Here is a 27,285-nt window from a genome sequence, read left to right as displayed (position 1 = left end):
TGCTGGAGTCAGGTGTAGAGAACATGTGTAATTATAATGCCACGCTCGAGAAAATAAGCCTTGGCTAATCCTCTTTATCTAGACGAAAACACCGAGCACCGCGGGTAGGCAGGTTTTAACGTGCGAACTGGTTCTGTGTGGCATTTGGACCCTGGGTGGCAGCTCCAGCTACAGCAGCAGGTGTGACACCATCGTAATGGGGGAGAAATTTGGCCCCGGACCGGATGTTGGGTCAGGCTGACCTCGTTGCTCGTTTTGATGGCATCACTTGAAGTGCGGGTACCTCGCCAACTGGGAAAATTATCTGGGCTTGAAATTACCATTTTTTTCTCTCTTGCTGCTTGTCTGACTATGTGACACGTGTATATGTGTGTGTATGCATGCAATGGGGCTAAAAACATGTTTCTGTGTTTGGCAACCATAGTTTCTTGTCGGATAATAAATAGTTCATGGCACGTCATCGAGTTCGAATCTAATTTAAGACACCTAAGTCCACCGACTAGAGCAGAACGACACAGAAATTAATTCGATGAACTCGTAGATGAGTCTCTGGGTACGATGGACATTCTTTGACTACCTGTGACCATTCCAGCAGTCCGAAGAAAATTTTTCCCCCGGAAATAAAATGGACGGTTTGGCGCATAATCTTCGTGGAGTTAGTCGTCTGCTCATTGTACATTATTTTATATATATATATATTTCAACTTTTATATTAGGAGATGTCAGCAGACAACAGATTGTGCCAAGGTTCTAAAAGATTTCACGGAGCCGGCTTCTGCTTCTTCTGTTTGAGCTGATCCCTAGTGAGCTTCAGCAAACCGTGTAGTGGACTCGCAGAAACATCATCTACTTACCTTTATAAACCAGCTGACAGTTTGAACATTTATGAAACACTGCTCATACACCTGTCTTCAGTGTCCAACACTCGTACAATGCTGAAACAAAGATTATGTTCAGTTGTTGTTTTTTTTTTTTTTTTTTTTTTTTTTTGTTTGTTTGTTTGTTTTTTTTTTTTTTTTTTTTTTTTTGCTTGTTTTAAAGATACCGACAATTTTCTTTGTTTTCAATTTTGGTAAAACAAATATCCTCTCATTTCTCTGTATTTTTGTTGTTTTGTCTTGTTCTTCTTGGCACCAGGTGAATGAACCAATGTCTTGTGCCCTAAAAGGCAGGTTGTGAATGAGTGAAGGACGAGTCTACTCCTCGTGTGCATCTTCCGGTCCCGCCAGACCTGGTGTCTGGTGCAACGGGTGGGAAATAAATGTCGGACAGTACCCGCAGGAGTATATACCTGCGTTTGCGCATCTGGCACGCGGCATGTAAACAGTCGCTGCGTGGAGACGAGAGGGAAAGGTGCAGCACACGGCACGTGTTGCTACCAAGGTGAAGGCTCGTGGCTCCGAGGTCAGAGGTCAAAGGAGGCGGAGGTTGACCTACATGTCACTGCCGGTACATCTTGGCTGCACCAAAGACAGATGCAATCTCCTCGTATGCTGTGTTTACAAAGACGCCATCTTAGAGGAAATAAACACACACACCTTGATGAAATGTAAGAAGATAGATAGTGCTGCTATAAATAAACCTTCTCCTAAATAAGTTGATGAAATTAAAGAGATTTTTGGCGGAATTTTTTTAAATTTATTTGTTATTGTTGATAAAACCGTATTATCAGTACTCGGTTGAAGGCGGGGGTGGGAAAAATTATGAATGGAAAGTTAATTATAAACACGGTTGTTTGAGGGCAACAGGCATTCCAAGAGTCTGTCTATCCGGCAGGATGAATGGCTGTCTGTCCGTCTGGCTGGATCTCTTTATTTCTTTTCTTGCTTTCGTTCGTTAATCTCGCTTTCTTGTGTTTGTTTCTCTCTCTCTCTCTGTCTGTGTGTGTGTATTTTCCGTTTTCTCTCTTCTCTCTCTCTCTTTGTTATTATCGGTCTTCTATTATCACAGACACACATACACATACACACATCTGCATAAACACATAGGCACACACACACACGCACACAAACACATACTTATGCAGACATAATATACACACATGCATATTAATATTCATCCGTACAAACACTAATGTACACAATGTGTTCTTCTTCTTCCCCCCTCCTCTTACTTTTTTCATTTTGTATTTTATTCTCTCTCTCTCACTCTCTCTCTCACACACACACACATGCTAGTGTCTTTAACCTCTGTCTGGCACGGAAACAACTCACCTCTATCCCCGAGCATCATAACGATACGATCTGCATTGTATCGTTACCTCACTCACCAGGTATTTCAAAACTCTCATCTCCTGCTCGCAGCCAACTAACATTTTTGCTCAATTTCTCCTTGGTGCGAGACTTATAAACACTGTATGTAGTATCTCATAAAAATGTCCCACACCAAAAACGTGTTGCCTTCTTATCCTTGCAGTCTGCACCAAGGAATGAACAATATTTTATCTCTGTATTCACCTGGAACCTGCGGTGCCTGACGTGTCGCCATTGTACAGTGCTGCCTCTGTTTTTAGAAGTTTTTTTCAGAGTTGGACTAGTTTTGAGAACATATATTACCCGACATCAATTTTTTTTAAATCAACCAGGCAACCAGAAAACAAACTAAAACAAAAATAAATAAATAAAAGCCCAATAAAATCGCGAATTGAAAAACAAAAATCAACGAACTTTGTAATACTATAAACAACGAGTTCAGAAATATAAAGTAGAATGGCAGGATGGCAGATCGACATCAATAAAAGGAGAGAGACGAAACAAAGTGTTCGTGAAATATTTTACTGTGATTTTTTGCTCAGTTGAACAGTTACAATTCGGTAAAAAATTTCTTTCCTAAATGTTCTCAAGCGAAGACACTTTGTTGATTATGCGATTGTGTGAGAATGTGTGTGGTAAAGTTTTGATGATGATGGTGATTATGATGAGGAGGATGAGGATGAGGAGGAGTAGGAGGATGATTAGGATGAGGAGGAGGAGGATGTATTGCTTGTATAGCAAAACATCGTAGGCTGCAAGTGTGCTCACATTTGAAGAAGAAAAACCATGTTAACAAAAACTAATTACTCGAAGATGGTGATGAAAGATGGATGTTTAACAACATTACTATCAAAAATCCATACAAAATCAACATTAATCACCTAAACACAAGTCAGGCATGTCAGGCAAACAGGATGATAATTATATTAAATTACACAAAAATAATTAGGTATGAGTTACAGGAAAGATATTTACAAAGAATATTTTTGCTAAACAAATATTTCTCTAACGCTTACAAACTTCCAGACATTTCACATGGCGGATCGGGAAGGCAAAGAAATTCTAGCTTTTGGATACACAATAAACTAAAATAATTACATGACAGGATTCTTTTAAAACTCATTGAATTGTGAAAGTGTCTAAAGCAACTGTTAGAATTAGCTTTCACAAGTGAACTCTTTGTTCACTTTGAACATGGGTGAGGTGCTGTACACAAATTATTAAATCTCGCGTCTCTATAAATTCTGTCATCTATAACTGTTATATTCTGTCATCTATAACTGCTATATTCTGTCATCTATTTTACCAAAAGTCACAACCAGAAATATATTTCTATTTAAAAATTATTTTAAAAACATAACTGTCTTGAACATAACAATGAGGGAGTTCGTATAATCATCAGTCCACAGCTAAAGAAACCCGGTGAGCGCGTATGTCTCGTTCACCCGCCCAATCTTCATCACCACCTTCTGCAGCGACTGGTCGATGTTGGGCCAGTAGATGTCGTCTCTGGCTCTCTGCTTCTTGGAGGAGTCGGCGTAGCCGCCTTTGTAGTAGCGACCGTTGAAGTTGGCGTTGCGGACGCAGGTCTTGAACCACCATCCAGAATGGAATTTCTGTGCACAGTTCTGCCTCATGGCTTCCGGCAGGATCTTCACGTCCTTCGTCAGGAACGGGCCCGCGTGGATGCGAAGTCCACTTCCGCCGAAGCCCGTGTAAGCGAAGTAATCGTCCGGCACCTTGAGCTCGTACCTCTGAGACTCGTTCGCCACCACCATGTAGCGACTCTCCGCGAAGAAGTAGCGAGGCACGTGGGGCCTGCCGGTGACGTCATTTCCGGGTTTGGGCCAGTCCCACATGTCGATCCGGAGTCGGTAGAAGTCTTGGTTTGTCAGCTGGTGGATCCGCTCGTTGCCCAGCCAGAACTCGCCCACCAGGCTCCCGAAGCCGTGCTTGTAGTCCAGCCAGGACCGGTAGAAATCCTCCGAGCCGTCCTGCCGGCGTTGGATCAGGGTCCACGTCTCGTGTTTGTGGAACTCGCAGACGACAGGGAAACTTTCTTGGGATAGCGTTGTCATGACGACGTAGGTCCCGTTTGTGGCGTAGCCCAGGCGCCGTATGTCCTCACAATCTGGAATCAAATATCTGTATTTTAGTCTTTAAAGGAGTGCGTGGAAAAGATTATAAAGAAATAGTCTTATGTTATTTGCAGATAAAATATATCAGTTATCATCATTGTCGTCGTCATCATCATCATCGTCGTAAATTACTTAGACAGGCTGGCTTCAGATGCATCTGACAATCGTCAGCCATTCTCTGCTGATTGTCAGACTGACAGCTGTTAAATATTACTCACTTGCACCAAGACGATCCACCCACAAATTTACAAAGCACCTATTCATCCATCTGGATACAATGCAGGTGTATTTATCTACACCCACGCAGGTACACACACACACAGGTACTCAAGCAAGTATGTATATGAGCATACATCACTTTCATCTGCAAACGAAAACCCTTAGCGACCTTCTGAACAGATATGTTCTTCCTCTTCATCCTTAATGAGTCTGTCTGTCTGTCTGTCTGTCTGTCTGTCTGTCTGTCTGTCTGTCTGTCTGTCTGTCTGTCTGTCTGTCTGTCAGGTCCCTAGGTAGATAAACTACTGTCCGGTTCGTTCAAGTGCTGGCAGCACAAAAGCTCGTCTGTGAAGCATCTAAGTGCAGAGGGAAGAAAAACTCCAGTAAAGACAGGAAAGCGAGACTGGCAGGCGCTAAACGAGTTAGCCTTTTAATACAGAAGAAACGCTTTTAAACAAAAATAATTCCGTCGGAAGTAAGCTCTTGCAGAAAAGTGGAACTGGAAAAAGGTATGGAAGGTTACCACTGGGTGAAGACAAGAAACCTACAGGCAGACACAGAGTTAGTGTAAATATATGGGAGTAACTGCCACGTCTTCAGTTCAAAACTGTTTTGACTTCAGTGCGAGAATATAAACTAGGTTTCTTAATCAAGCGTGTAAAATCCATCTCAGAACCACACACACAGACCTGTTTTTACGATTAAAGAGTTGGGGCTGAGGAGAAGGAGAGAAGAATCACAGAGATGTTACGGAATAGTCATCACTCTTCGTTTGTATTTTCTGCGTGAGACAAACTCAGCAGCAACACAGCAGAGGGCGAGTGATGGAGCAGCCAGACTGAATTACAGACCTGCAAAGATGGTTAGAGGAAAGCAGTCGAGTCGAGGTTGATTTAATCTGAAGTCCACTTAGACTGTTCTCACACTCATACCTGTAATAGTTCGTTGCCCCACCACAACATGTTAACATTCCCAATATTCCTATTGCCCATTGCGCATCCCTAGCGCATAGAAGACATCCATGGCGACATTTCTTACAGCATCCATTTGAATCAAAATATAAACAAGGCATTTGATGTTATGCTGAATTATTTTAGTTACCTGTAATGTGTAATATATAAAAATAATTTTCTCTGATCTGTTTCTCGAGCATGCGCAGTAAGAGGAAAATTTCCTGGTGTAGCCATCGTAGACAACTGTACATCTAAACTTGACTAAATTTCCTGTTCGATTTGACAGTTGTTTACATTTCTCCCTACCAGTGTGTTTCAGCAAACACAGCCCACCCGTGTGCACAGCCAGTCGGGATTCAGTCTACACCACAAACCTTTTCTGACCTCATTCCTGCAAGCTCTCTACACGCATGACGGAACTATCGTCCTCTCGCATGAATGAATGTTCAGTGAAGCATGGTAACATGTCAACACACGGGTGTTTTTATACAAATAAATCTGCAATCTAGTCCGCCAGCAGAACAGCACAAGCGTTGTACCTCATGTAAATGAATCCCAACCCAAAGCTGTAGCTAAAGCTACCCGGGGTTTTCCAAACTGCTTTTTTTCTCGAAATTCCTCTTCTTTTTTTTTTCAATGACCGTGAATTTTTTATTGTTGTTATTGTTAAGGTTATCGATTGTCGATCAATATCTCAAAGAGAGAAGTACGATAGCTCTGACCGCTTGTCACAAGAAAGGTTTAAAGTTCTGAGAAGAGAGGAGAACAGGTGGCGCACAGTTCCTCTGTCAGAGTCTGGCATTCTCTTGGCCTTGTTGGCAGAGAAATGCTGACCGGGAGATCACAGGGATCAAAGAAACGAGCGCCGACAGGCAGCAGCGAGCATCCTACTTAGCTGTGTGCCTACCGCAGTCCTTGGGATTCCAGTCCACAGACACTGCATGGCAACACAGCTTAGCGTGTATTTAGCGTATGCAGACAGCTTTAGCGCAAAGCTTTAGCATGCGAACACGACTAGAGTTTCTACAGTCAGGCTTCAGCCGTGGGAGGCCACTGATTTTTTTTTTCCTGTTTCTATCACGGATGCTTCAACGATCAAAGAGACTTTCTAAGAAGCTTGAAATCCATACAAAAATGCAAGTCCACATGTAATATAGTTTGCTTCCCAGTCTGACATAAAACCTGCAGGTGTATAAAGGTTCTAGTTACAACTGTTAAGAGATGCCTTGATTTCTTGTAAAATTTATTTTATATAATTTTATATTTTATTTTATAATTTTATATAAGTACTGACTACTATTTTTGTCTCGAGGAAAATTCTTTATGACAAAGTGAAACACCTATTCAATTATTTATCCTTTAGGCACGGTTCCTCTGTCCGTAGAAGCTACTCTCTCAAGGAAAGTGAGGTTTGGCGCTTCCAGACGTGCAGCCAGAAAGCCAATGTAGATGTAAGCAGCAGATGTAGGCGAGAACTCGACTTGCCCAGAGCAAAGCTGTGATGCTATCAGAGACTGAAGACATTCCCCAAATATCGCATCCAGCCAGCAGCGCCCGCTGGCGGTTGAGAACCCTGAGAGGACTTGAGTAGAACACCGCTAATAACGATAGTTAGATGGTTAATATTCAAGCAGCCAGCTAAACTTTTCCATAAAGAATTTTAGCTGACTGCTTGGCATTAAATAAAGGTGTGAGCACAATCTTTTTCACATTCTTTACAACCGATTCCGTTGTGTTGTCAATTTTTAAACTCCTTCAATGCTTGGAGAGTTCGTCTGCAATTATTATTATTATTATTATTATTATTATTATTATTATTATTATTATTATTATTATTATTATTATTATTATTCACACTTCTTTCTGAAGTGATTTCCTTCATAGAAACCTTTCACGAAAGAAAAGGAAGGAAAAAAGCAGCCTCCGGATGCAGCAACGTGCTGGCGGCCCATGCAGCAAGGTGTCGCGGAGCTGCACAGCAAGCAGTGCCCCGGCAGGTGAAGACATATCGTCTCTGGATTAGATAAGAGAGGATTTATTGCAGTCTTTTGTAATTACACGCCACAATAAGATGCGCTGGCTGACCACGTGATCAAAGCGAGTTCTCTTGGAACGGGATCCGCCGCTTCGTTATCTCGCTTATGGTTCGTGCAATAAAAGCAGGCTTCTATGTTTGTCGCTATCGGGGGAAAAAAAAAAAAAAGAACAAAAAAAGAAATGTGAGGTGGGAGGATAAACTTTTTAATTCAGGAAGGATGTTGTTGGGAGAGGCGCCTGATAGAGATTTCCCCTCCCACTCCTCAGACCCACCTACCCCCGCTTCCAGGAAAAGGTTACGACTGAAAATGATCTTCGTTAAAGACCACCCCATAATATCTCTGCCTGATAACCATGACAGTGGCAGCCTTGCCCTCGTTAAAGCTCATTCCATAAAAGCCGTGGTTTGGCCCCATGCTGCCCACCCGTATCTGATACCCGGTCCTTGTTAGGTCTTCATAGGACAACCCAGACATGGTCCTGAGGTACAATCACACTGGGTGCCTTGGGCAAGAGGAAACACTGGTGAGGAAAAAAATTCACAGGAAACAACAGAGAGAGAGAGAAAAGAAAAAGACAAACAACAAATGAAAACTGTTTTTAACCGCTCTTCTGTCTCGAGATTTGGATGAAAACATGAGGAACATCGCAGTGTTTGTACAATGTCAATCAGGGTCAACTAGGTTCGCTCCCAGGTTCCCTCCAGCGAGTGTTTCTTTACAAGAAAACATAAAAGGAATGTGTTTTTGTATACGCCCCGGCGCACACACAGAGGAGAGGAGGTAAAGAAAGGATGATTAAATGCGTGGTATGCTCAAATAAACAATTGAGATTAGGCAGAGGGAAGGAAGAGAACAAAAATAAAAGAAAATAAGGAGAATGATAGAAAAAAAGGAAGGTGAAAGGAGAGGAAGAAAAAAATGAGAGCGTCATGAATAAAGAAAAAGTGAGATAGCAAAAATATACAATGACAGAGAGAAAGAGAGAAAAAAAGAAGAAGAAATGAGGTTGAATGAACGAATGAGAAAGAAAGAACGCGGAGAAGAAAAAAAGAAATAATAAGAGTGGCATAAAGAACGATGAACGGAATAGAGAACGATGTGAGGAAAGAAAATGTGAGAGTGAATGAAATAAATAAACAAAAAATTATAGACGTCATTAGGTCAGAAGTTTCGTTGTCGTGTGTTGTCGTGTTTCTGTGACATGTAGACCACCATTCATGTGTCTTTTACTCATAATGTCTACTTGTGTACATAAACAAAGGTCCATCGGCATGGTGGTATGTTGATGTGTTGCTATATTGCATAATTAACTCCTTAACACCATCCGCAAGATGCTTAAAGTTTACATTTCCGCTGCCAATTGTTGAATATTTTGAGATTATCAAATGAATAAATAACTAAAGTTAAAGGACGATGCTCTTGTAACAGCAATTAGCTTGGATTATTTTTATTTCGTCCACAAAAAAAATAAATAAATAAATCCACTGCTGCTCTTTGGAACCACCGCCAGCGGCTTTTCGTTACCTTGTAAACACGCCGTGAAGGTTCCTCTACTCCTGTTTCCCCAGAAAAGTTTATTAAACAGTCCCGTTAGATGGACAGAAGAGAAGAGGCTCTTATCACATGCTCCAGCGATAAAGAATGAATTCAGGTGCTATCAGCAACAAGGCGCCAACAAACCTCATTGCTTCGTTACCTTCGGGAGATCTATACCCGGGGTAACACGGGGATAACCTTTAGGAAAGGGAAGGAGAGTTGCCCGGATAATCCCTTAACCCTTTGAAAGAATGAAAACAGAGTGACTCCCGCAGGGTTGTCGGGCCCCCACTGAGTGAAAGAAGGATTCCCTCGACATCTGGCTCGAGAAAACAGAATCAGTGTTGTTTCTCTGGCTGCTTCTGTTGCTGATGAACACTTTTCTTAGGGGTGGGAGGATGGGGTTATTTTTTGTGGGGGTGGCGTCTGATTCTGGTTGTCAGAGAGGTTGTTCAAACACATTGCTGTGGTCTCCCCTGACAATATGTATCAGCATTTGACTGGCATTGAGATGTGATCACTAACATCTTCTTGAAATGTTAGTTTTGGGATGTTTGACCAAAGAATCGTGTTTTAAAAATATTCATTGTATACTTGTATGTAATAAATTCAAATATGACAGGAAGACAGACCGTGTGGTTCTCCACCTGGTGGATTTAAGAACCTGGAAGAAAGATCAAAGCTTATTTTTTCTATACACCACAGCTTTGGCCTTATGTCAATAAACTATCCACAGCGGGAAATAATGTTTGAGCTTTTTCTAAGCTAGTATGAAGGCTGGAATATTGTGAATGGAACAGAGATTCCCTCGCCATCATTTTGTCTTGCATTGTTTATCTGTCAAGCAAGCAGACAGACGTCTAAAATAAAGTTTCTTTCGTGGCCATGTTGTCTACTATTGCTACCAGATAAAAGGTAAACCAACATCACCAAGCCCCCAATGACCAGAGCCGCCAAAGACCAAAACAACACAAGTCCCCAATTTCTGGGCCCTGAAGGAGCTGGCCAAAAGGATACAGACAGACCTCGTGGGAAATGTTGGCCTGTCACTTTGTCTCACACCTTACTGCAACCATCACATGTACCCCTGGGTTCTGATGGACTCAATGTTTTAAAGCTTTAGCGACTGGCACCCGATTAATAGACATGTTGATAGTCAGGCTTCTGGCATCTGTAACATTCTAGGGTTTTTCTCTCGTCCTTTTTTTTTCCTTCCTTTTTTTAAATTGGTATCTGCTTCTGATACTGTTTTGGGGTAGATTTTCATGGCTGCTCGTAAGAGTGGATGCCATACCTTGGCAATCTAATTTTAAGATTTTGTTAACTTTTATTTTTTAAAATGTGGGAATTAGCTATTACAGATTCTCATGCTTTTAGAGGAAGATTTTAGTGAAAATATTTTACTTTGTAGGTAAATCATTCCCTCTGTCTCTCACACACACAAGTACACACATACAGGGAGGGGTTTCCGTTATATTGTAACGATAACTCTATCCTACATCAAACAGGTATCCGCTTAACCACGTCCTCCAACCTTCTGGTGAAATCTTTTGTTTCCACGACCTTAACAATTCCCAGATGCACCTCGCGTCCCATGGCTTCAGGACCATGAAGACAGCCATATTGTTAACGAGTGTCGGCTGAGCCACTTCCTGCCTCTTGAGCATCTTGAACGGAAACCGTCATTAAAGCAGAATTTCCTTAGAGAGGACTAATAAAATATTTCATTCCATCCTGCAAGAACAGGGTCAAAGGTTACTATGATCTATGCAGTTTTTAATTCACCAAGTTTCAGATGCCGATGAAGAAACAGTGACATCAGAATATGTCTGGGAGTGTGTGATGGAGAGCAGGACTGCCGCCTGTGTGTGTTCTTCCATAAATATTTCCTTCTCCGCCTTATCGCTAGTTTACTCGCTCGAAAACTGATATATCCTTTGATCTTAAGGTCAAGAGATGTGATAAATCTCTCCACAAGCCTCGCTGGTGAAAATCACAATAAAACAAGCCTATAAAAAAAAGCACGAGACGAAACAAATGAACGAACGGGGTGCGAGGCCGCTGACATAAACCAGGGGTGGAATGTCTGTCCGGTACGTACACTATTTTTAAAATCCTGATCAGCGGAGATATCAAAGTATTTTTTTCTTATTCTTTATGAGGATTAAAAAAGTAAAGAAAGCATTTGTTAGTTTACCATGTCCGGGGTGTAATGAGCAAAGCAGAGCTTCAGTGGCATCAGTATTTTTCAGGTGATCTGAATTCTACCCACACCTTGTCGTCTGGTCTCCGCCATATTGGCCACCCAGTGACTCAGATCGCATTCTTTTGTCACTTATTTCAGTTCCACCATTTTTGGTTCACTTAAATATTCTAGGTCATAAATAAACTCACATTTTGGTCTGTTAAAAATATATCCCATAAACTTTTATTTTGCCACGATTTTTATAGGAAGCTAATTTTAGTTGCATCATGAAATACAATATTGGAGCTCTAAGTTCAACCAGAAGACAATTATATTTATTGTTGCCAATATTTTTCCCCAACATGTACATTTATCACAGCTGTTCGCAATACGTTTTCACTGGTTAACCTAAGATTGTAGAGAAATTGTTTTTGTGGTCACCACTTGTTCTTTACCTTGCAAATTCTACAGAAAAGAAACGAAATATTCAGTAGGAAAGGGAAGCAAATAAAAGGGCCATATATTCTTTATTTTGGGTGAGGACCGAGGTATTCAGGGTGCAAAACTGTTTGGGGCGTTGTGTGTCACGTGGTCAACAAATAAATAACCACGTATCTGATGTAAGCTATGGCCGAGGACGTGGTCCACGCAAGGTGAGTCTTCCTGTTGAAGAAAAGAAATGTTGAAAGACTGTCGGGTGGTGTGTATTGTTATTTTCACGGATGTCACTCACTGGCACTTGGTGGCATTAATTGTAACTGAGGAGACCACATATGGCCTGTAGGTGTGTTGACAGGTGCCTAGTAAATAAAACATATTTCACCACCTCGTTAACAGCAGTTGGTTATTTTGATGAAGAGCTGACATCAGGAACATAGACAGTGGCATGACTCACACCCTGCCTCTGCACCCAGCGGCGTCTAGTGATGGAGGAAATGAAAATAAAATGGAGAGATAAATTTTAGGAACCTCGATACTCCTGTGATGTAGGACATAAACGGAAATTTCTTTTCTTTTAATTCGTCTTTTTCTGGTTCTACTTTTTTCTTCTTGTTCTGGTTCTGGTTTTTCTCTCTTTTCCTCTCTCACTCACTTCATTTTATGCATACTCATTAATATTACTATTAATTCCTTACAAATAAGAGAAACACGAGAAATAAAGACAATACATAACAATAAATACAATAGTTTGCAAGCTTTAAACACAATTGGTGGAACAGATGGAGAAAGGAGATGATGGGGGAAAAAACATCTTTATTGACATATTCACGGAAGAAGTAGGTCTTCACACCAGCAAGGACTTGAACAAACATGCAAGGCCATCAGAGAATAGAATACCTGATTGTAAAAACACTTCGTTCTGTTCACTGGAGGTGTTCGACCGTTCCATCAACCCTTCAAGAAACGAAGAAGACGTTAGTAGCACTCCGTTTTTTTTTCCCTCACGTCTGCTTTATCTCTCCACGTGTTTGAATCGCAGCCAGAACACATACAAAGCATCCAAAAATACTGAGTCTCGAGAATTCTCACGAAGCTGAAGACTGAGACAGTTGTATGCACTCTAATTTTTTTCTTAGTATTTACTTCTAACCTTTTTCTTGTTCCATCAGCAGGTATTTAAGGATCCGAGAGTCAACAGGTGTTACCTTGTATCTAAAAATAATGTCACACAGTAGATGATGAGAGACACAATACCTTCGGATCCGACACAATTCCAATAACAAACAACAATGTGTGAGTGAAAATATTTCAAAGATATCCCAGAAAATGTTTTATAAGTTTCAAGAAAATTTAAGATCAAAATGAGTGTGTAGCAGGAAACATTTTCTAGAATTTTAAGGTGAATTATCAAAACTTTTTCCCGAGATATTAATTTTGCTCCCCCTTTCTTCATCCTTTATATTCATTCATTTGTCGTTAAACTTGTTAATTTTTTATATATAATTTTTGTGATAAACAAATCAGTGGTTTTACGAAAAAAATTAAAAAGTTTAGCAAAGGAAAAGGAAGAGAGAAGAGGCTGGCACTTGGCTGGAGACCAAAGTAAATAAATGTTCCCGGAGACCGCAGATCGCGGAAGTCTGCATATTGCACGAACTCTTTTCTTTTTTTGTCTTTTTCTGTTTTAAAAAATATCTCTCTTTCTTTGATAATCAGGGATGGTATACTACTTTGGAAACTGGTGACGAGGCTGGTGATACGAGAGATAAATGACAGATGGTGAAAGATAAATGCGTGTGTGTATGTGAGTGCGTGCGTGCTCAGGCCTTTCACACAAATCCTTTACATACTTTAAATTCCTCAATGACTTTTTTTTAGTTGAATTTGTTACTTCAAAACCTACCACAGGATACAAATAAATTGTCTTATGAACCATAACTAGACCCTCGCTAAATACTCCGAGAGAACTCTCTTTCGCAAGTCTGTTAGCACACGTGTGGGGAAATAAATAAATATACCTAAATCATCCAGGTTTGCTCTTTGTTCGGAAACAGCTCAAACTGTACCGAGAAGAAGCTTGCCAAAATGAACCATTAATACCTCCCTGGTCTGAATCCATCGTCTGTACCCAGGGTGGCTGAGAGCCAGCAAAGTCTGGATGTTAATACTCTCTGTGCATCAGCTTGTTACAGCTCCGGTTGTCTTAGTTCCTTTCTATCACCTTTTTTTCTAGAACGACGCAGACTAACAAGAAACAAGAAAACTCTTTCTAACAAGGAAAATAAATCATCCTAAAGATTCGAAGCACTGAGGCGCTTCCATGACAACCTCCGTAACTGTCAGTTCTCATAGAGAGGCGCCAGACCCAGACCTGGACCTCGCATTTTCTGTCCTGAATAAATCATGTATTTAATGTCTAAATGTCTAAATGTTTGCTGTAAACTCCAAGCTGATGGTGACAGTGACAAGTGCTACATGCAAAGGACGTGAACCACGTTTCACTGAGTCTTGTGATGAAAGATTTGTTGTTTCCACCTGTAGACCCCTTCTTTCACTAATGGCCCCTCCAGGCTTGTTCTTCTTGGCCATATTGTTTATAGTTGTACATTTGTGTGGTGATGATTGTCTTCATCTCTCTTTAAATATACCTTTTTCTGATTTATAAACAGTGTTATTTTTGCTTTGTCCTTTACCAACAGCCTTGAGCTACCTTTCCCCTTAGCTAGTCAATCGAAAGATGAATCATCTGAACATCACCGGCCCCCAGACGAGTCATGATACTTAGAAAATTCTTCGAAATTTGGTTTTCAACCACTGCCTAGTCAAGGTAAACACCAGAAAACTGTTTGATGAATAGCACGAGTAGTTCCTGACCTGCAAACAGTTTTCTTCACTGACAGACGGTCTCGCAGTGTCAAGCTCACAGTTGCTTCTTGTGATTAAAGAATTTGAGAAAACATTCACAGACAACTTGGAACATATTCTGCACATGGATAATGTGGCAGGAAGATTAATGATGGAGTTTGAGGAGAGATGAAAGTCATTTATCTGCTCATGTGACAGACCTTGCTCTTGGGACTCAATGGTGAGGCGTCTCTTCCTCAATTTATCTCTGAACTTCACGTTCAAAGAAACCACAAAATCTTGTACAAATCAGCCAGCATGTAAAATTAGGAAACTGATGAAATTGAACCATCTATGAGTTACCTTGAATGTTGAAACACACAGGTCACGTGAGACAGACCAGCACACAAAGTACTATTATTCACAACTGCACTTTTATTTATCTGCAAAAACCCGGCAAACAATATCGCCCATCTCTCCTGGTCATGTTTGAAATTATCTCCCTTGTACGAGCTCAGCATGATTGCCGCTTGGGGGCGCTCGCCGCAACTTAGTCATCGCCCTTCTCATCCACGGTCTTTGATTTTCCGCTGCCGAGGTTTCTTATCTCTGGTGTTCACGGTCCATTGCTCTCCCATGAACACAGTGTTTGTCCTGACTCCTGTTCCGTGAACTTTCTAGATTACTCCGTAATTACTAATATTTCCTCAGGGTCAGACATCACAACCTACTCCCCTTCAGTAGAAGATGTAGTAAATATTATTCTGTAGAGAATCTGATCTTTACACTCCTCTTCCTCTCTCTCTTAGTTGTGCCTCGTACCATTTTCTGTTCTTTCTTTTACTCTCTTTTCCTACCGTGTTATGTTTATTCTGGTTAACATTTTTAATACCAGAGCATCCTTTAAAAAAATAGTATTACAGAGTAAACAAATAAGTCTGGTTTGGCATTTGCTGAAATCTATGGTTAAGGGAAAAGTGAGAATTATAATGATTTTCTGGAAAATGGAAAGTCATCGGTTTTCATAGACATGTATAACAGAGTGTGACTAGAGGAGTTCTGTCATTCCAAAAAAAAAAAAATTAATTAATTAATAAATAAATCTCGGTATTATATCATAATTGAAATAATTTTCCACAGACACAAAACAGAATCGTCAGCAAGCTACCACGACAGTCTCTGTGATGAAAAGTATCATTTCTTTGAGACATACTACTTCCAACAAGAATGTGTAAATAAGCACACCCAAGAAATTGCGGGTGGGTAAAGAATGACACAGACCATACGGTTGTCTCTACACTGTAGATACTGTCAGAGCACCGTACACTTGGCAGCAAGCAGCAAGAAAAACCATTTACAACAAATGAAACTATTGTGGACTAGGAAGACCTTTCCCAAACGGCATCACCTGTTGGGCTCAAGTCACTCAACGGCTTCTTGAGAAAACATTTTTACCTCAGCTCGCAGCTGTCGAGTTCTTTTTTAACAAAATGTAGTCCTCTACAGCATCGTCTGATGATGAAGATGTATTTTTAACGTCAGGAGGCGGAGTCTGTGCAGTTGCAAAATGCTTGTTTATGTATCATTAGTTGCTGCTTAAGAAGCACGGAAAACTACTGTCTTCTTGGGTGGCTGCTGGTGGTGAAGCAGGAGCAAGAATGTGCCAACACACACACACACACACACACACACACACACACACACACACACACACACACACACACACACACACACACACGAGAAGGAGAGAAAGGTGGTAAAAAGAAAAAAATAGAATGGAAGAGATCGCAAGAACAGGTGAGTTTACCTGTATAATGTCCTTCACGCCCATGCTACCCGTATTGCTTGTTCCCTTAGTAGGTCTGAAGGTATGTCCTGCCTGAATGACTATACCAGTTTGTTGAAGGATGGGGGGGTTTAAATACTACCCTATGGATATCAATGGTTAGGTACTGCGATGGACAAACATCGAGTTATTTCTGAAAACTCAGGTGATGATTGCCACTCAGATGTTGGAGCAACTGTCTTCTAACGAATAATCTCAAGAATTATTTTGCACTCATGTAAATCTTTTATGAATGCACACAAGAAACGGGTACGACTGATTCATCATCTCAGCATTAAACAATATTTTAACAACCTCGTCACATTGTAAAAGAACACCATCGCAGAATAAAAGCTCTACACAGCCTTAAAACTTGTGTGTAAAAGAAGTCAGCACATAATTTTATGATGAAATTAATATCTATTTATGTTTATATACATAAATGATGTAAATATACATTTTGACATCTGTTACGAATTAATGACACAGATCAGCACATATATTTTCAAAAAAATAATCACAGAAGTGTATTAATACAAGTTCGAGAAGTAATTAGACAGATGCGCTGATTGCGCAAAACAAACTTTTCAAAGGTGTTTAAAAAATACGCAAAACATTCATCGTTGAAGGCAAAATGGATGGAAATAACTGATTTATGTGATTTCCCTCGGTAGGAGAGCTTGGTGTTTTAACAGAGGGAACCCTCGGCAGAGAGATAAAATTCAGCATACCTGTGGTATCAGCGGCGCAAACAGAAGCCATTATTACGACGGTTGAGAATTTGTTTCTATCCACATGAAAAATGTGGTGACTGAGGTGTGTTTATACCTCCAGCCTCTAAAAGCCATTTCTCTAGCACTCTCACATCTAGATCTTCCCTGCTGTGCCGACAAACAGCCATTTTGTTATCATCACCAATCTGATTTGTCCTCCTCCATCGAGATGGCGACTGTCGCAGTACACAAACACCAGCGGCAAACAAACAAATCTTTTCATATATCCGGACTAATAAATGTTTTGTGTCGCCCTCATGCAAGAACCATGCTGGTTGGACTAAAATTTATCGTTTCAGTTTACCCAATATTTTACTTTATAAAATACAAGGTGAGCACAGAGAACGGTAAGTTTGCTATAGAGGTTTGAGCCAGATTTTTAACAAGAAAACAATGATGAAGCCATTAATGTAAACAGTTTTGTATGTGAAATAATGAAAAACCTTTCTCCAAGAAATGACTGAAAGACATCAGCGTCGCTTCTCGTGGAAATAAATGCAGTCATGGATAGATAAGCAGTGACAGGTTCTCACAGCAGGTGTTCTGCTTCGTGTTCTTTCGCGCAGTAAGTCGGCGCTGATAATATTTTTTCGTTTAAATAATTAATTGAACGGTATTTATTTAGGCAGCTTTAGTTTCTTCCATCGAGTGGGGAGCAAATTTTTCTGCGTAAATCTCATTGCGAGATACTGTTTGCATTAATCTGAGTGGTCCCACTTCCCTTATTGAAATACATGCTTACAAACATCTCCAATCACAGAAAAGAGCAACAACACAGACGGCAATGTTGTCAATGGATGTGTTTACCTTGGCAAGGCCTCAGCCATTGGCAAAGCTGGGACCATATGTTAATTAGACACATCTTTGTACAAACATGACGTCATCAGTTTCACTTTTGTGTGCTTGGTAATGTTTGGAGATTTTGGGAAAAAGTATTTCGCTCTGATCTTTGACCTTTAACCCTAAATAGTAGAACAAATTTTCGTCCTGCTCGGGCTTTAAAGCACGCTTGAGACAGACATAGTTAAGTTGTTACATTCATTCTACAATTTCTAAAGATAAAACGTGACAAGCTTACCTTTCGGAATGGAGCCGTTGTAGAGGCGTTGATGGGATCAGGAGAGGTTGCCGTAGGCTCAGTCGACATTTCGCTCATGGAAGTCGACTCGTCGACGTAGCTATCGACATCTTCAATCAAGACGCCATCTTCATCTCCGTGACGAGGGTAGAGGTGAGGGTTCAGATACTCAGGCACTGACCCCCGACCTCTGGACGAGGTAGGCAACTCGGATTTCACGTTCGTGACGTTGTACGACTCTGAGCCCTCGTCGTCCCTGTAAGCGATTTCTTTGGACGTTCGGGAAGAACCGCTCGCAAGAGTGTCGGCTCCACCCCCTGCCGCGACATCAGGATTATCTGTGGACACCTTTTCACCTTTTGTTCGTCTTCGCCCTCCTTCACCACTTCCTCCTCTCTTGCGGTTCCGTCGTCTTCCTTTTCCTTTACGTCGCTGCTCACGTCTGTCTGCGCATGCGCCGTCTGCATTTTTCACCAGCTTCTTCACCAGAAGGTCCATCCCATCCCACAGCTGATTCAAGATCACTCGGTTGTCCATCAAACCTTGTTTGAGATCGGCCAACTCTGTCCGCAGAGACTCCGTCTCCACTCGTCTCTTTTCCAGTTCCAGCAAGAGCAGGTCCATGGACTGCTGGATCTGGACCTGCAGCGGTGGCATGCGAGAAGGTTCGAGGCGAACGGTCTCTTGAAAATTGGCGGATTTTTCCGTTTTCCAGACCGAGTTTTGAACCGTCGGCTGTGCCAGGGTGACACAGTGAAACAATATGGCGAGGAAAGAAGTGGAAGAACCCACAATGTGTTTGCCATGGTAATATCTGAATGTCCTCACCGTCTTGGGTATTCATTCCACAACAAGTCAGCTGAAGAGTTGGTGATAAATCGAGCTTGACGAGAAAATGCTACCTGTCTATTCGGATACTACTCTGGAAAACATTTATTAATGGAACCTTTTATGTCTCTAAAAACAAAGAATTCTGAGCTGTGGTTATTGCGCCAGTCGCTGTTACGGGACGAACTGATGAGACAGGACAAGGTGTTCCACAGCTCCACTCTCCAGGACCATTTTAGGTTGCAAATGTGCCTGACTGGACAGTTTCTGAAAAAGAATGAATGTCTACGTTATTAGAAAATCTGTTCAAAAATATTTTTCAAAGTAGTCACAAAACGAACAATAAAAGGTTAATTAAAAGGAAATTATTCTCCGAAAAAATACTACAAGTTTACTTTTTAAAATATGCATTTATTTCGCTTTATCTTGTAGTTCTAAAAAAAGAAAAACAACAAAAAGCAACACAAAAAGTTAAGTCAAAAAGCCAAACACAAACAAAACAACTAGAAACAAAATCCTATAAAAGCTAAGAAGCTAAGCAACGCAATAAATGAATAATAAATTCAATATACACATTAAGAAAATCACATCATTCCAGACTCGCACAAAATTTATTATCAAAGGTTGGATTTGGGCTAATAAATAATAATCTGTGTTTTTCCGTATATATGATACTAGAAACACATTTATAGAGCTGCGATGTTCAAAATGTATTTGCTGCTCAATCCACTTAAAACAAAAGCTTGATAAAGCTGAAACAAAACCCTGCGACACTCGTCTGGGTATCTGTAAATAACACGAGTTATACAATTTAAAAAAAGTTTTTGGGAAAAAAATCAACAATCTTTAGTTTTATCTAAATCTGTTTGTATGGGAACAGAAGGCATAATTAAATAAAATTAATCTTAAAAATCATGGATGCAGCGAAAGCTTTGTGATGAGTGTCTGGACTGCAGTCCAGCAGAAAGAAGAAAGCACAGACAGAACAGAAATCCGAGAAAGAAAGCATGAAAGTATGGACAGGAAATACGAAAATAGTTGTCTCCCCTGATTCATAAAAAGAAAGGTCTCCGGTCTGAAAGTATGTTGTGGCTGCTTATCTCCTCTTCCTGTCTGCACGATACGGTCGTGAGACTGGGTACATCGCACACAGACATCGTCGTCAACATCGTCTTCTTGAATTCCGCATGAATCACGTGGTTTATGAACCATGACGACGACTTGAAGAAATACATCCTACAAAATGTTCCAGAAAAGTTTGCGGAGTAAGTCTGGCATGAAAATAAGAGCGGGAGACAACTGCGTGTGTGGAGCCAGTCGTGGGTCTGAGACTGTTTAGAGATGATACTTCAAGGGACATAACTGTCGCCGTTATTGGCGTGTAAAGTACGCTCAAGCTCACACATACTTACATCAAAAGCCCGGGTGCATGAAGGGCCTGCATGGGAGGTATCAAGCCTCTTACAAACTCTTCTCAAGTATTCTTTCGAAATATTTGCCTGGACAAGAGCTTCCGAATACTAGTGCTCGAGATGTAATCATATGCTGTAAGCTTTGTTGTATTGTTTATCTTCGCTGCTGTTGCACATAAACTTTGTCTTTCGTTTCCTGTGTGTGTGTGTGTGTCTTCCTGAGAGTGAGAGAAAGAGGGAGAATGTTTAATTTTGGATTCGCAGTGTAGGCTAGAAAGATAAGAAATGACTTATCCTTTGTCATTATTAGGCGATGACAAGGACAGAAATAACAACAAGAAACTTACAAACTTTAAATGGACTACTACTTTTTCTCATTCTTCCAAAGACTTTAAATAAATTAAAAACTGTTGTCCACGTCAGATGTTTCCTCGGTGTCAACTATGTTGATGACAAATTCATTTCAACTCGTTTTAATTTCATCGATTTGAGTGAGACGATGTATTTCTCATTTGAGAGACGAAGAGTAAACTATACTGATCCACTTACCTTTCGTCTTTTCAATTATGATAAATAGTAATTTCCTTTATTAAACTCTGGACTCTCTGACAACAGTTTGTTTTTTTACTGGAACTAACGGGAGTGGATAGACTATAGTGGTTAGAACAACCCGTTTCGAACCCGAAAACTAGCATGTTGATTCGATTCCCGTGTGGCAAAACATATTTTTCTCAGAGGACCAGGTGAGGAAGGGCAACAAGGAGACAATGCCTGATGTTAGTTTTCTTATTTCAGTCTTCAAAATACATAACCCTTGAACTGTTTATAGCATTGTTTGATAGGATAATCTTTTTAGTAAAACTAAATTATACGACAAAATATATAAGAAGGAATGAAACTTATTTGTTGATGCGACAATCAGATTAAAAAAAAAAAGTAGCAGCATTTAAAAAAGGAGCGATTCGTGTTTTACTCCGAACCATCACCTAAAGTTTTTATCACCGAAAGCAAACGGCCCAGTAAACAGGTGCAACAAGCACAGACGAGATCGGAACACAGGACAACAGCACAAACCTCAGCAAGAAGACATAAAAGGAACTTTTTGCAATAAAGAAACTGAATATTTGCTCAGCTCCGCGCCGCTTTACCGTGATGACGGCCTGTGATGTCTACGCCCCGCGCCATGTAATATCACTGCGCGCTAAATAAACACAGACTGCATTAATTACCTCCTGCCTCATCATAATACTTGCAGCATCTCTTTTCAACAAGAAAAAGTAATATCCAACACACACAGGAAAAAGAAAGAAAAAAAAACTCCAAGACAGAGGGTTCATTTGGTCTTGTATCCACTCCTCCCACCACTAGAAAAAAAACTCAAATAAAATGTTAAGTGCGTCCCCTGAACCAAACTACCTCCATCATACTAAAAAGCCTTGGTTTATTTGGTTTATTTTTCCCTCCTTTAGTAGTTTGCATTCTGCATTAAAGAGAAACACGTGATAGAAAACTGATGACGGGGGGAAAAGGGAATTCCTCAAAACATTTTATGGCAAAATTCCAGAGATGAAAAAAGTCTTTAAGGCTCTGAAGACATTTGCCACCATTTTGTATGGAGACTTGGCCGACTGCAACGCCCTCCGTGCACCTTTTGTTACATGAGGCTACGCCCGCTTGTTCCGCTCGTCTTACTGCCAAGGAACCTCGTGAAGGAGAAAAAAAAAGAAAAGAAAAAAAGAAAGAGAAAGATAATCAGAGAAATGGTATCGTCGCCTCAAGACTTGGCGAAGGAGGAGCAGAAGCTGACCTTGATGCACCGAAACGAGCGACTTGGATAATTGGACTTGATAGTTGGACTCTCGACGTCTTCGCGGGGCTGACGGGACGGTTTTTGGCGTCCATGTTGAAGAACTCTCCCTATCTCCGTGACTGGAGAGCGCGTGCCACTCAGCGACGAAAGGTCGAGTGTTATCGCTTGCGTGATCGTGTTCCTGTGAGGAACGCTGGAACCAGTGGACGTTCCTCTCCATCAGGTTCCATGAAACGCACCTCCATGACCCGGGTAGCTTGACTCCTGTCTTTCGCCGATTCCTGACAAATGTCTAAATTATCTCTGATCACGTGATTCTGTGGTCATGTAACTCAATCTCACTTCTTGGCTGTTATTATTAACAGCAAAAACTTTGGGAAACAAATGAAAAAGGTTGAGAGTCTACTGCAGTGTTTTAAGTTGATAGACGAAAAGATTGGTGGGTGAGAAAAGAAACTTGATATAATTGAAACAGTTGAGGGAAGTTATGGGAGGAGAGTCACGAGAGAAGAGAAGGGGTATTGAGATGAATAAAAAATGGTTTTTCTGTTTGTCTGTCTGCCTGTCTGACATTATATAATGATCATACGCTCATAAATGCCTCGTCAAACTAAAGTAAACAAACAATCGACTCTATTTGTAACAAAACCGTTTTAAGTGAAAACATGGAAACATCGCAAAACAAGAAAATATTTTCCATGCAAATCGAACCTGGAACCTAAACGATACAAACATAAAAGATGAAAACATTGAGTCGGAAAAGCAGTCACATACCCCGGGTAGGAAAACTGGGGACCATCACGAACAAGTAGATAAGAAGACCTACCGACCAACAGAGAAACACATACACACAAGAGAGAAGCGGGCGGACATGAAACAGTTTTTCTCGCTCGGCCAGATGTGGGTCACAGTAAATTGAGATGTTGACAAAGAGATAAAGTAATGATATTCAATTGCCCGCCCGGAAAATTTGGCCCCCTCCCTGTGCCCCTGAAACAGCGCTCAGCTGTATTTAGCTGTGGATGGAGAAGCAGCTGCAGAGAAAGAGAGAAAGAAGGAAGTTTGTCGAATGGCGGTGCAACGCACTCTCCCAGCTGACGGCGTTCTCTCTATCCAAGGTAACCGGTGCGAAACTTAATCCATCCCTGGAGAAACTTTAATGAGACATTTTAGTTCAGGCCCTCGGCAAATACTTCTCGCTCAAACAAAGATGTCCCAAGCGGAAAATTCTGATGGGGGAGAATTTAAAAAAAAAAAAAAGAAAAGAAAAGAAAAGAAAAGAAAAGAAACATCCAGTTTACTTGAACTCGTGCTGAAGATCTTTTATCACCGAAACTTGTTGATATCGTCTTTTCTTATTTATTTTTCTTGTTCCTTTTTATTCTCTTAGAAACTTTTCTGGTGTAAATTGCTGTTCTCTGCTATTTGTTAAGACTGCTGGTTAAGTGTGCAATTCTTGGAATGGAAGCACTTAAATTCAATGAAGGAATGAGAAAGAAGGATAGAAAGAAATAAATAAAGAATACAGATAAGGGGACAAGGCAGACAGACACAGGAAGTGAAGCAGACAATCAAAGAAGCAGAGAGAGAAAAAAAACCGAAGATAAAAGTAATTAGTGAATGCTTGAGAACCTTGAGAGACAATTAATGTTCTGACCGTCGCCTAACTGCTCTTGCGTGTTTGCAAGCTTTAGATATATATATATATAAGTATATTAATTATTTAATCAATTAATTGAAGTTTTGTAATAACATGCACTAGGAAGAAATTTCTGCTAACAGTCTGAAATCATTAAGAAATTCCTCTACGCATATCCAATGACATTCATGTATTTAGGATTGCAGGAGCGGGCGATAAAAAAATGAAAAGATTTATGATTAACATATTTTAGGGGTCACGTGATGTCCCTGATGGACAGGTGAGGCTCCCAGGTGATGGTGTTTATGACAACGAGTAAATTCTTCACTGTTTTTAAAGCAGAAAAAAATGTCTAAAGCAATTACACATGAGAACTCCTCTCCGTCATCGTTATCCCGACTGTCGGCATGTCTCTAATTACTACGTACCAGGAGTGACCTGTCGATCTTTACTATCTACGACTTTTCCAGCAATCACTGCTGTATGTGAACTTCTTTCAACTTTGCAGCTTTCAACAAAAATTATTTCTGTTTTCTAAAATTTAATTTCTAGCTCACATTGACTTTCTGAACCGTGGAACATCTGAACAACAAATAAAGAAATGAACTGAAATTTAAATTTTTTTGTTCTCGTGTTGTTACGGGACTGGCTGCAAATATCATAGTCTTGGTCGAGTAGATGTTTAGGTTAAAGGTCAAGTGGGATGACAGCTGGGTATTGCCAAGTGTAAGATACTACTTCGCAAAATCTGGGGGAATATTCACCGCATCCCTCATCCAACCTGCTGTTCTCGAAATACATGCCTACAAACATCGCCATGCACAAAAAGGGTTAACAACACTGACGTCAGAGTTGTACGTCTATACGACTACATTGTTAAGACAACATCTGAACAGTTGGACCACACGCTAATGAGGCTAATCAGTGTACAAACATGACGTCACTAGTTCGATTTCTTTGTGAACACCAAGCATGAAAATAAATTGCTTAAAAAAATTTAGCGAATTTTCGCAGGCAGCAGTAAAATTAAGACTGCAAATTCTATTGTAAACTTTCGATTCACTCCCTTGATGCAGCTAATAAACAAACAACAGATAAGTAATTTTGACAGTTGGCAGGCATTTAAATATGTGTTTTAGCGTTTTGTACTCAGTGGCCTAATTTTTTTTCGTGCTAATCAGAACATAAATTAAGCTTTGCATAAATACGATCTAGATAATTCTCAGTGCAGTCGAATCTTTACAGCCTCAGGTGTTACCTGCTGTGATGAAAGACGTCGGTGCACCCGGGCAGAATCTCACGCCGTTGTCAGCACGTGACCGTGACACACGCGACCTCTCATTCAAGGCTTTCTTGCCTCTGTGCACTCAGCACACGGAGGAGAACACTTCTCCAAGTAGTCGCCACGAACGTCGTGAAGCTCGTTGTGTATCCAGCCCATCACCAGGGTCACCCACCCTGTCACCAGGGTCACCCAGCCTGTCAGCGGAATCACCAGGTGACGTCACACTTGTACACCCGTGACACTGTAGACTTGATACGTGACGATGCAGACGTCTCTCTCGCGACACCGTAGACCAACCTCTGGCGCGCGCGTGACGTTATAGACCTGTGGCGCGTGACGTATACACGTGACGCCGTACACTTCTGGCATGCAACGCTGTAGTCGTTTGGTTCGTGACTCTGTAGAATTCTGGCACGTGAGTCTCTAGGCTGCTGTTACGACCAAAGGCGGACGCAGTTCCCTCCGCTTAATTTACCCTGTCGACGATTTTATTATCGCCTCCAAACTTCTGCAGGCCGGCTTGTTCTGACAATTATCAGGGAGGACCGGGAGGTACCGCACGGCTGTGCTTCTCGTCGGTCCTGTTCTTGGCAACTGGCTGCCGTGCGCTGACTCTGTTGTCTAGTCAAGCCCCCGGCCCCCAGTCCCCTACCCCCCCCCCCAGTCCCCTACCCCCACAACCATCCCTTCCCCTCCCATCCACCCCACAACCTCCGAGGCCGGAGTCCTAGTCACGTGGGCACGCCGCCGACGCCACTGCCGCGAAGGGTGCAGCGCTCGGGTACGGGACGAGGCGAGAGAGGGCGGGTACGGACAGAACCGCTACACTTCCAGCTGTGTCCACAATCCCATAATTTATTTGGCTTTTCGTTTCAAACGATTCTACTGTCCTCATTCACAGGCCGAAGTCGGTGAGAGGGTCTCCTCGTCCTCACTCTTATGTAACGCGTTGTACGTGAAGCAAAATAATGCCCAACAGCATCTTGCGTGAATCATTTTTTGTTTTTTTATGTTTTGGTTGTTGTTGTTGTTTTTTTTGTTTTTTTGTTTTTTTTGTTGTTTTGTTTTTTCTTTCTTTCCTTTATTGAATTCTCGTTTTCGATTATTAGTTTTCTATACCATTCTTCCTCTGATTAACATAATTTCTGATTTCTCCTTAAATTCCCTGCCGGAGTTTTATTTTGAATAAGTCACAACTTTCTGCAACCACCATCTAGAAAAAATACAATGAAATAAATGAATGAACATATACATAAATCAACTCTAAAACAGCAGGTCATGAAAACGAAGAAATGGATAATAATATTGAAACATTTCAACAGTTAGCTCTTTTCACCGAACTATTTTCTACGTGAAACTTTTATTTGAAATTTAGACCACGGATGGTGGGGACCTGTCCATCTAGTCACAAAGAGAATTATGAAAATCATGTTGGAATGATTCTGAAATAGTTTAGATAACACTTTACACTACTCTGACTGTCTTATATTAAAGTTCTCTGTATACTGCATCATATCTTCAGACCATAGTTTGGGAAAAGTAGTTTTAGGTACAGACACACAAGTCCAACAGATTGCGTGATACTTCCTGTGTTGGTAATAAGACAAAATAAGTGTCTATATAGTTAAGTTTGTTCATCAGTTGCTACTTTAATAGAATTTTGGGGTGGGCTTGAGAGCTAGAGGTCGGCACCCATGGCATGGACTTCTGTTAATAACAACCAGAAAGTAGGAAAGCTTTTATTAGTGGCAATAATCAAGTCTCTCGTGAAAGAACAAGATAAACACACAACTTCGAGGAGGAGAGAAAACTTTGCCAGGTCAAACACCAACAACTAAACGAAGGACAGCTTCCGTCATTCCATGGCATTTGATGTTTGGAGGTGGAGAGAAGTGAGAGCTAACTTGTGATGCGGTCTGTGGAGGGGCCGCCTGTGATGTCTTGGACTGAGGCAGGCAGGTAGTCCTTGACTTGAAGTGCCGCCTCTTGAGAGACTTTCACCTGCGGCGCCGTTAAAACTGTAAGAAC

General features: G+C 41.0%; 1 protein-coding gene across 1 annotated transcript; it reads right to left on the bottom strand.

Moving 5' to 3' along the window:
* Positions 1-2,755: 2,755 nt before the first annotated feature.
* Positions 2,756-25,886, bottom strand: LOC112560526 (fibrinogen-like protein 1). Its single transcript, XM_025232445.1, has 3 exons — positions 25,231-25,886; positions 18,284-19,378; positions 2,756-4,383 (listed from the first exon to the last, which is right to left on the bottom strand). Exon 3 carries the CDS (start codon positions 4,328-4,330, stop codon positions 3,662-3,664), a length of 669 nt encoding a protein of 222 aa, XP_025088230.1. The 5' UTR covers positions 4,331-4,383; positions 18,284-19,378; positions 25,231-25,886; the 3' UTR covers positions 2,756-3,661.
* Between the last annotated feature and the right edge of the window lie 1,399 nt (positions 25,887-27,285).

The sequence above is a fragment of the Pomacea canaliculata genome, linkage group LG3, assembly GCF_003073045.1.
Source record: "Pomacea canaliculata isolate SZHN2017 linkage group LG3, ASM307304v1, whole genome shotgun sequence".
Classification (NCBI taxonomy): domain Eukaryota; kingdom Metazoa; phylum Mollusca; class Gastropoda; order Architaenioglossa; family Ampullariidae; genus Pomacea; species Pomacea canaliculata.
Note: the sequence above shows the minus strand (reverse complement) of the source record. Positions and strands in the feature narration are given on the sequence as shown.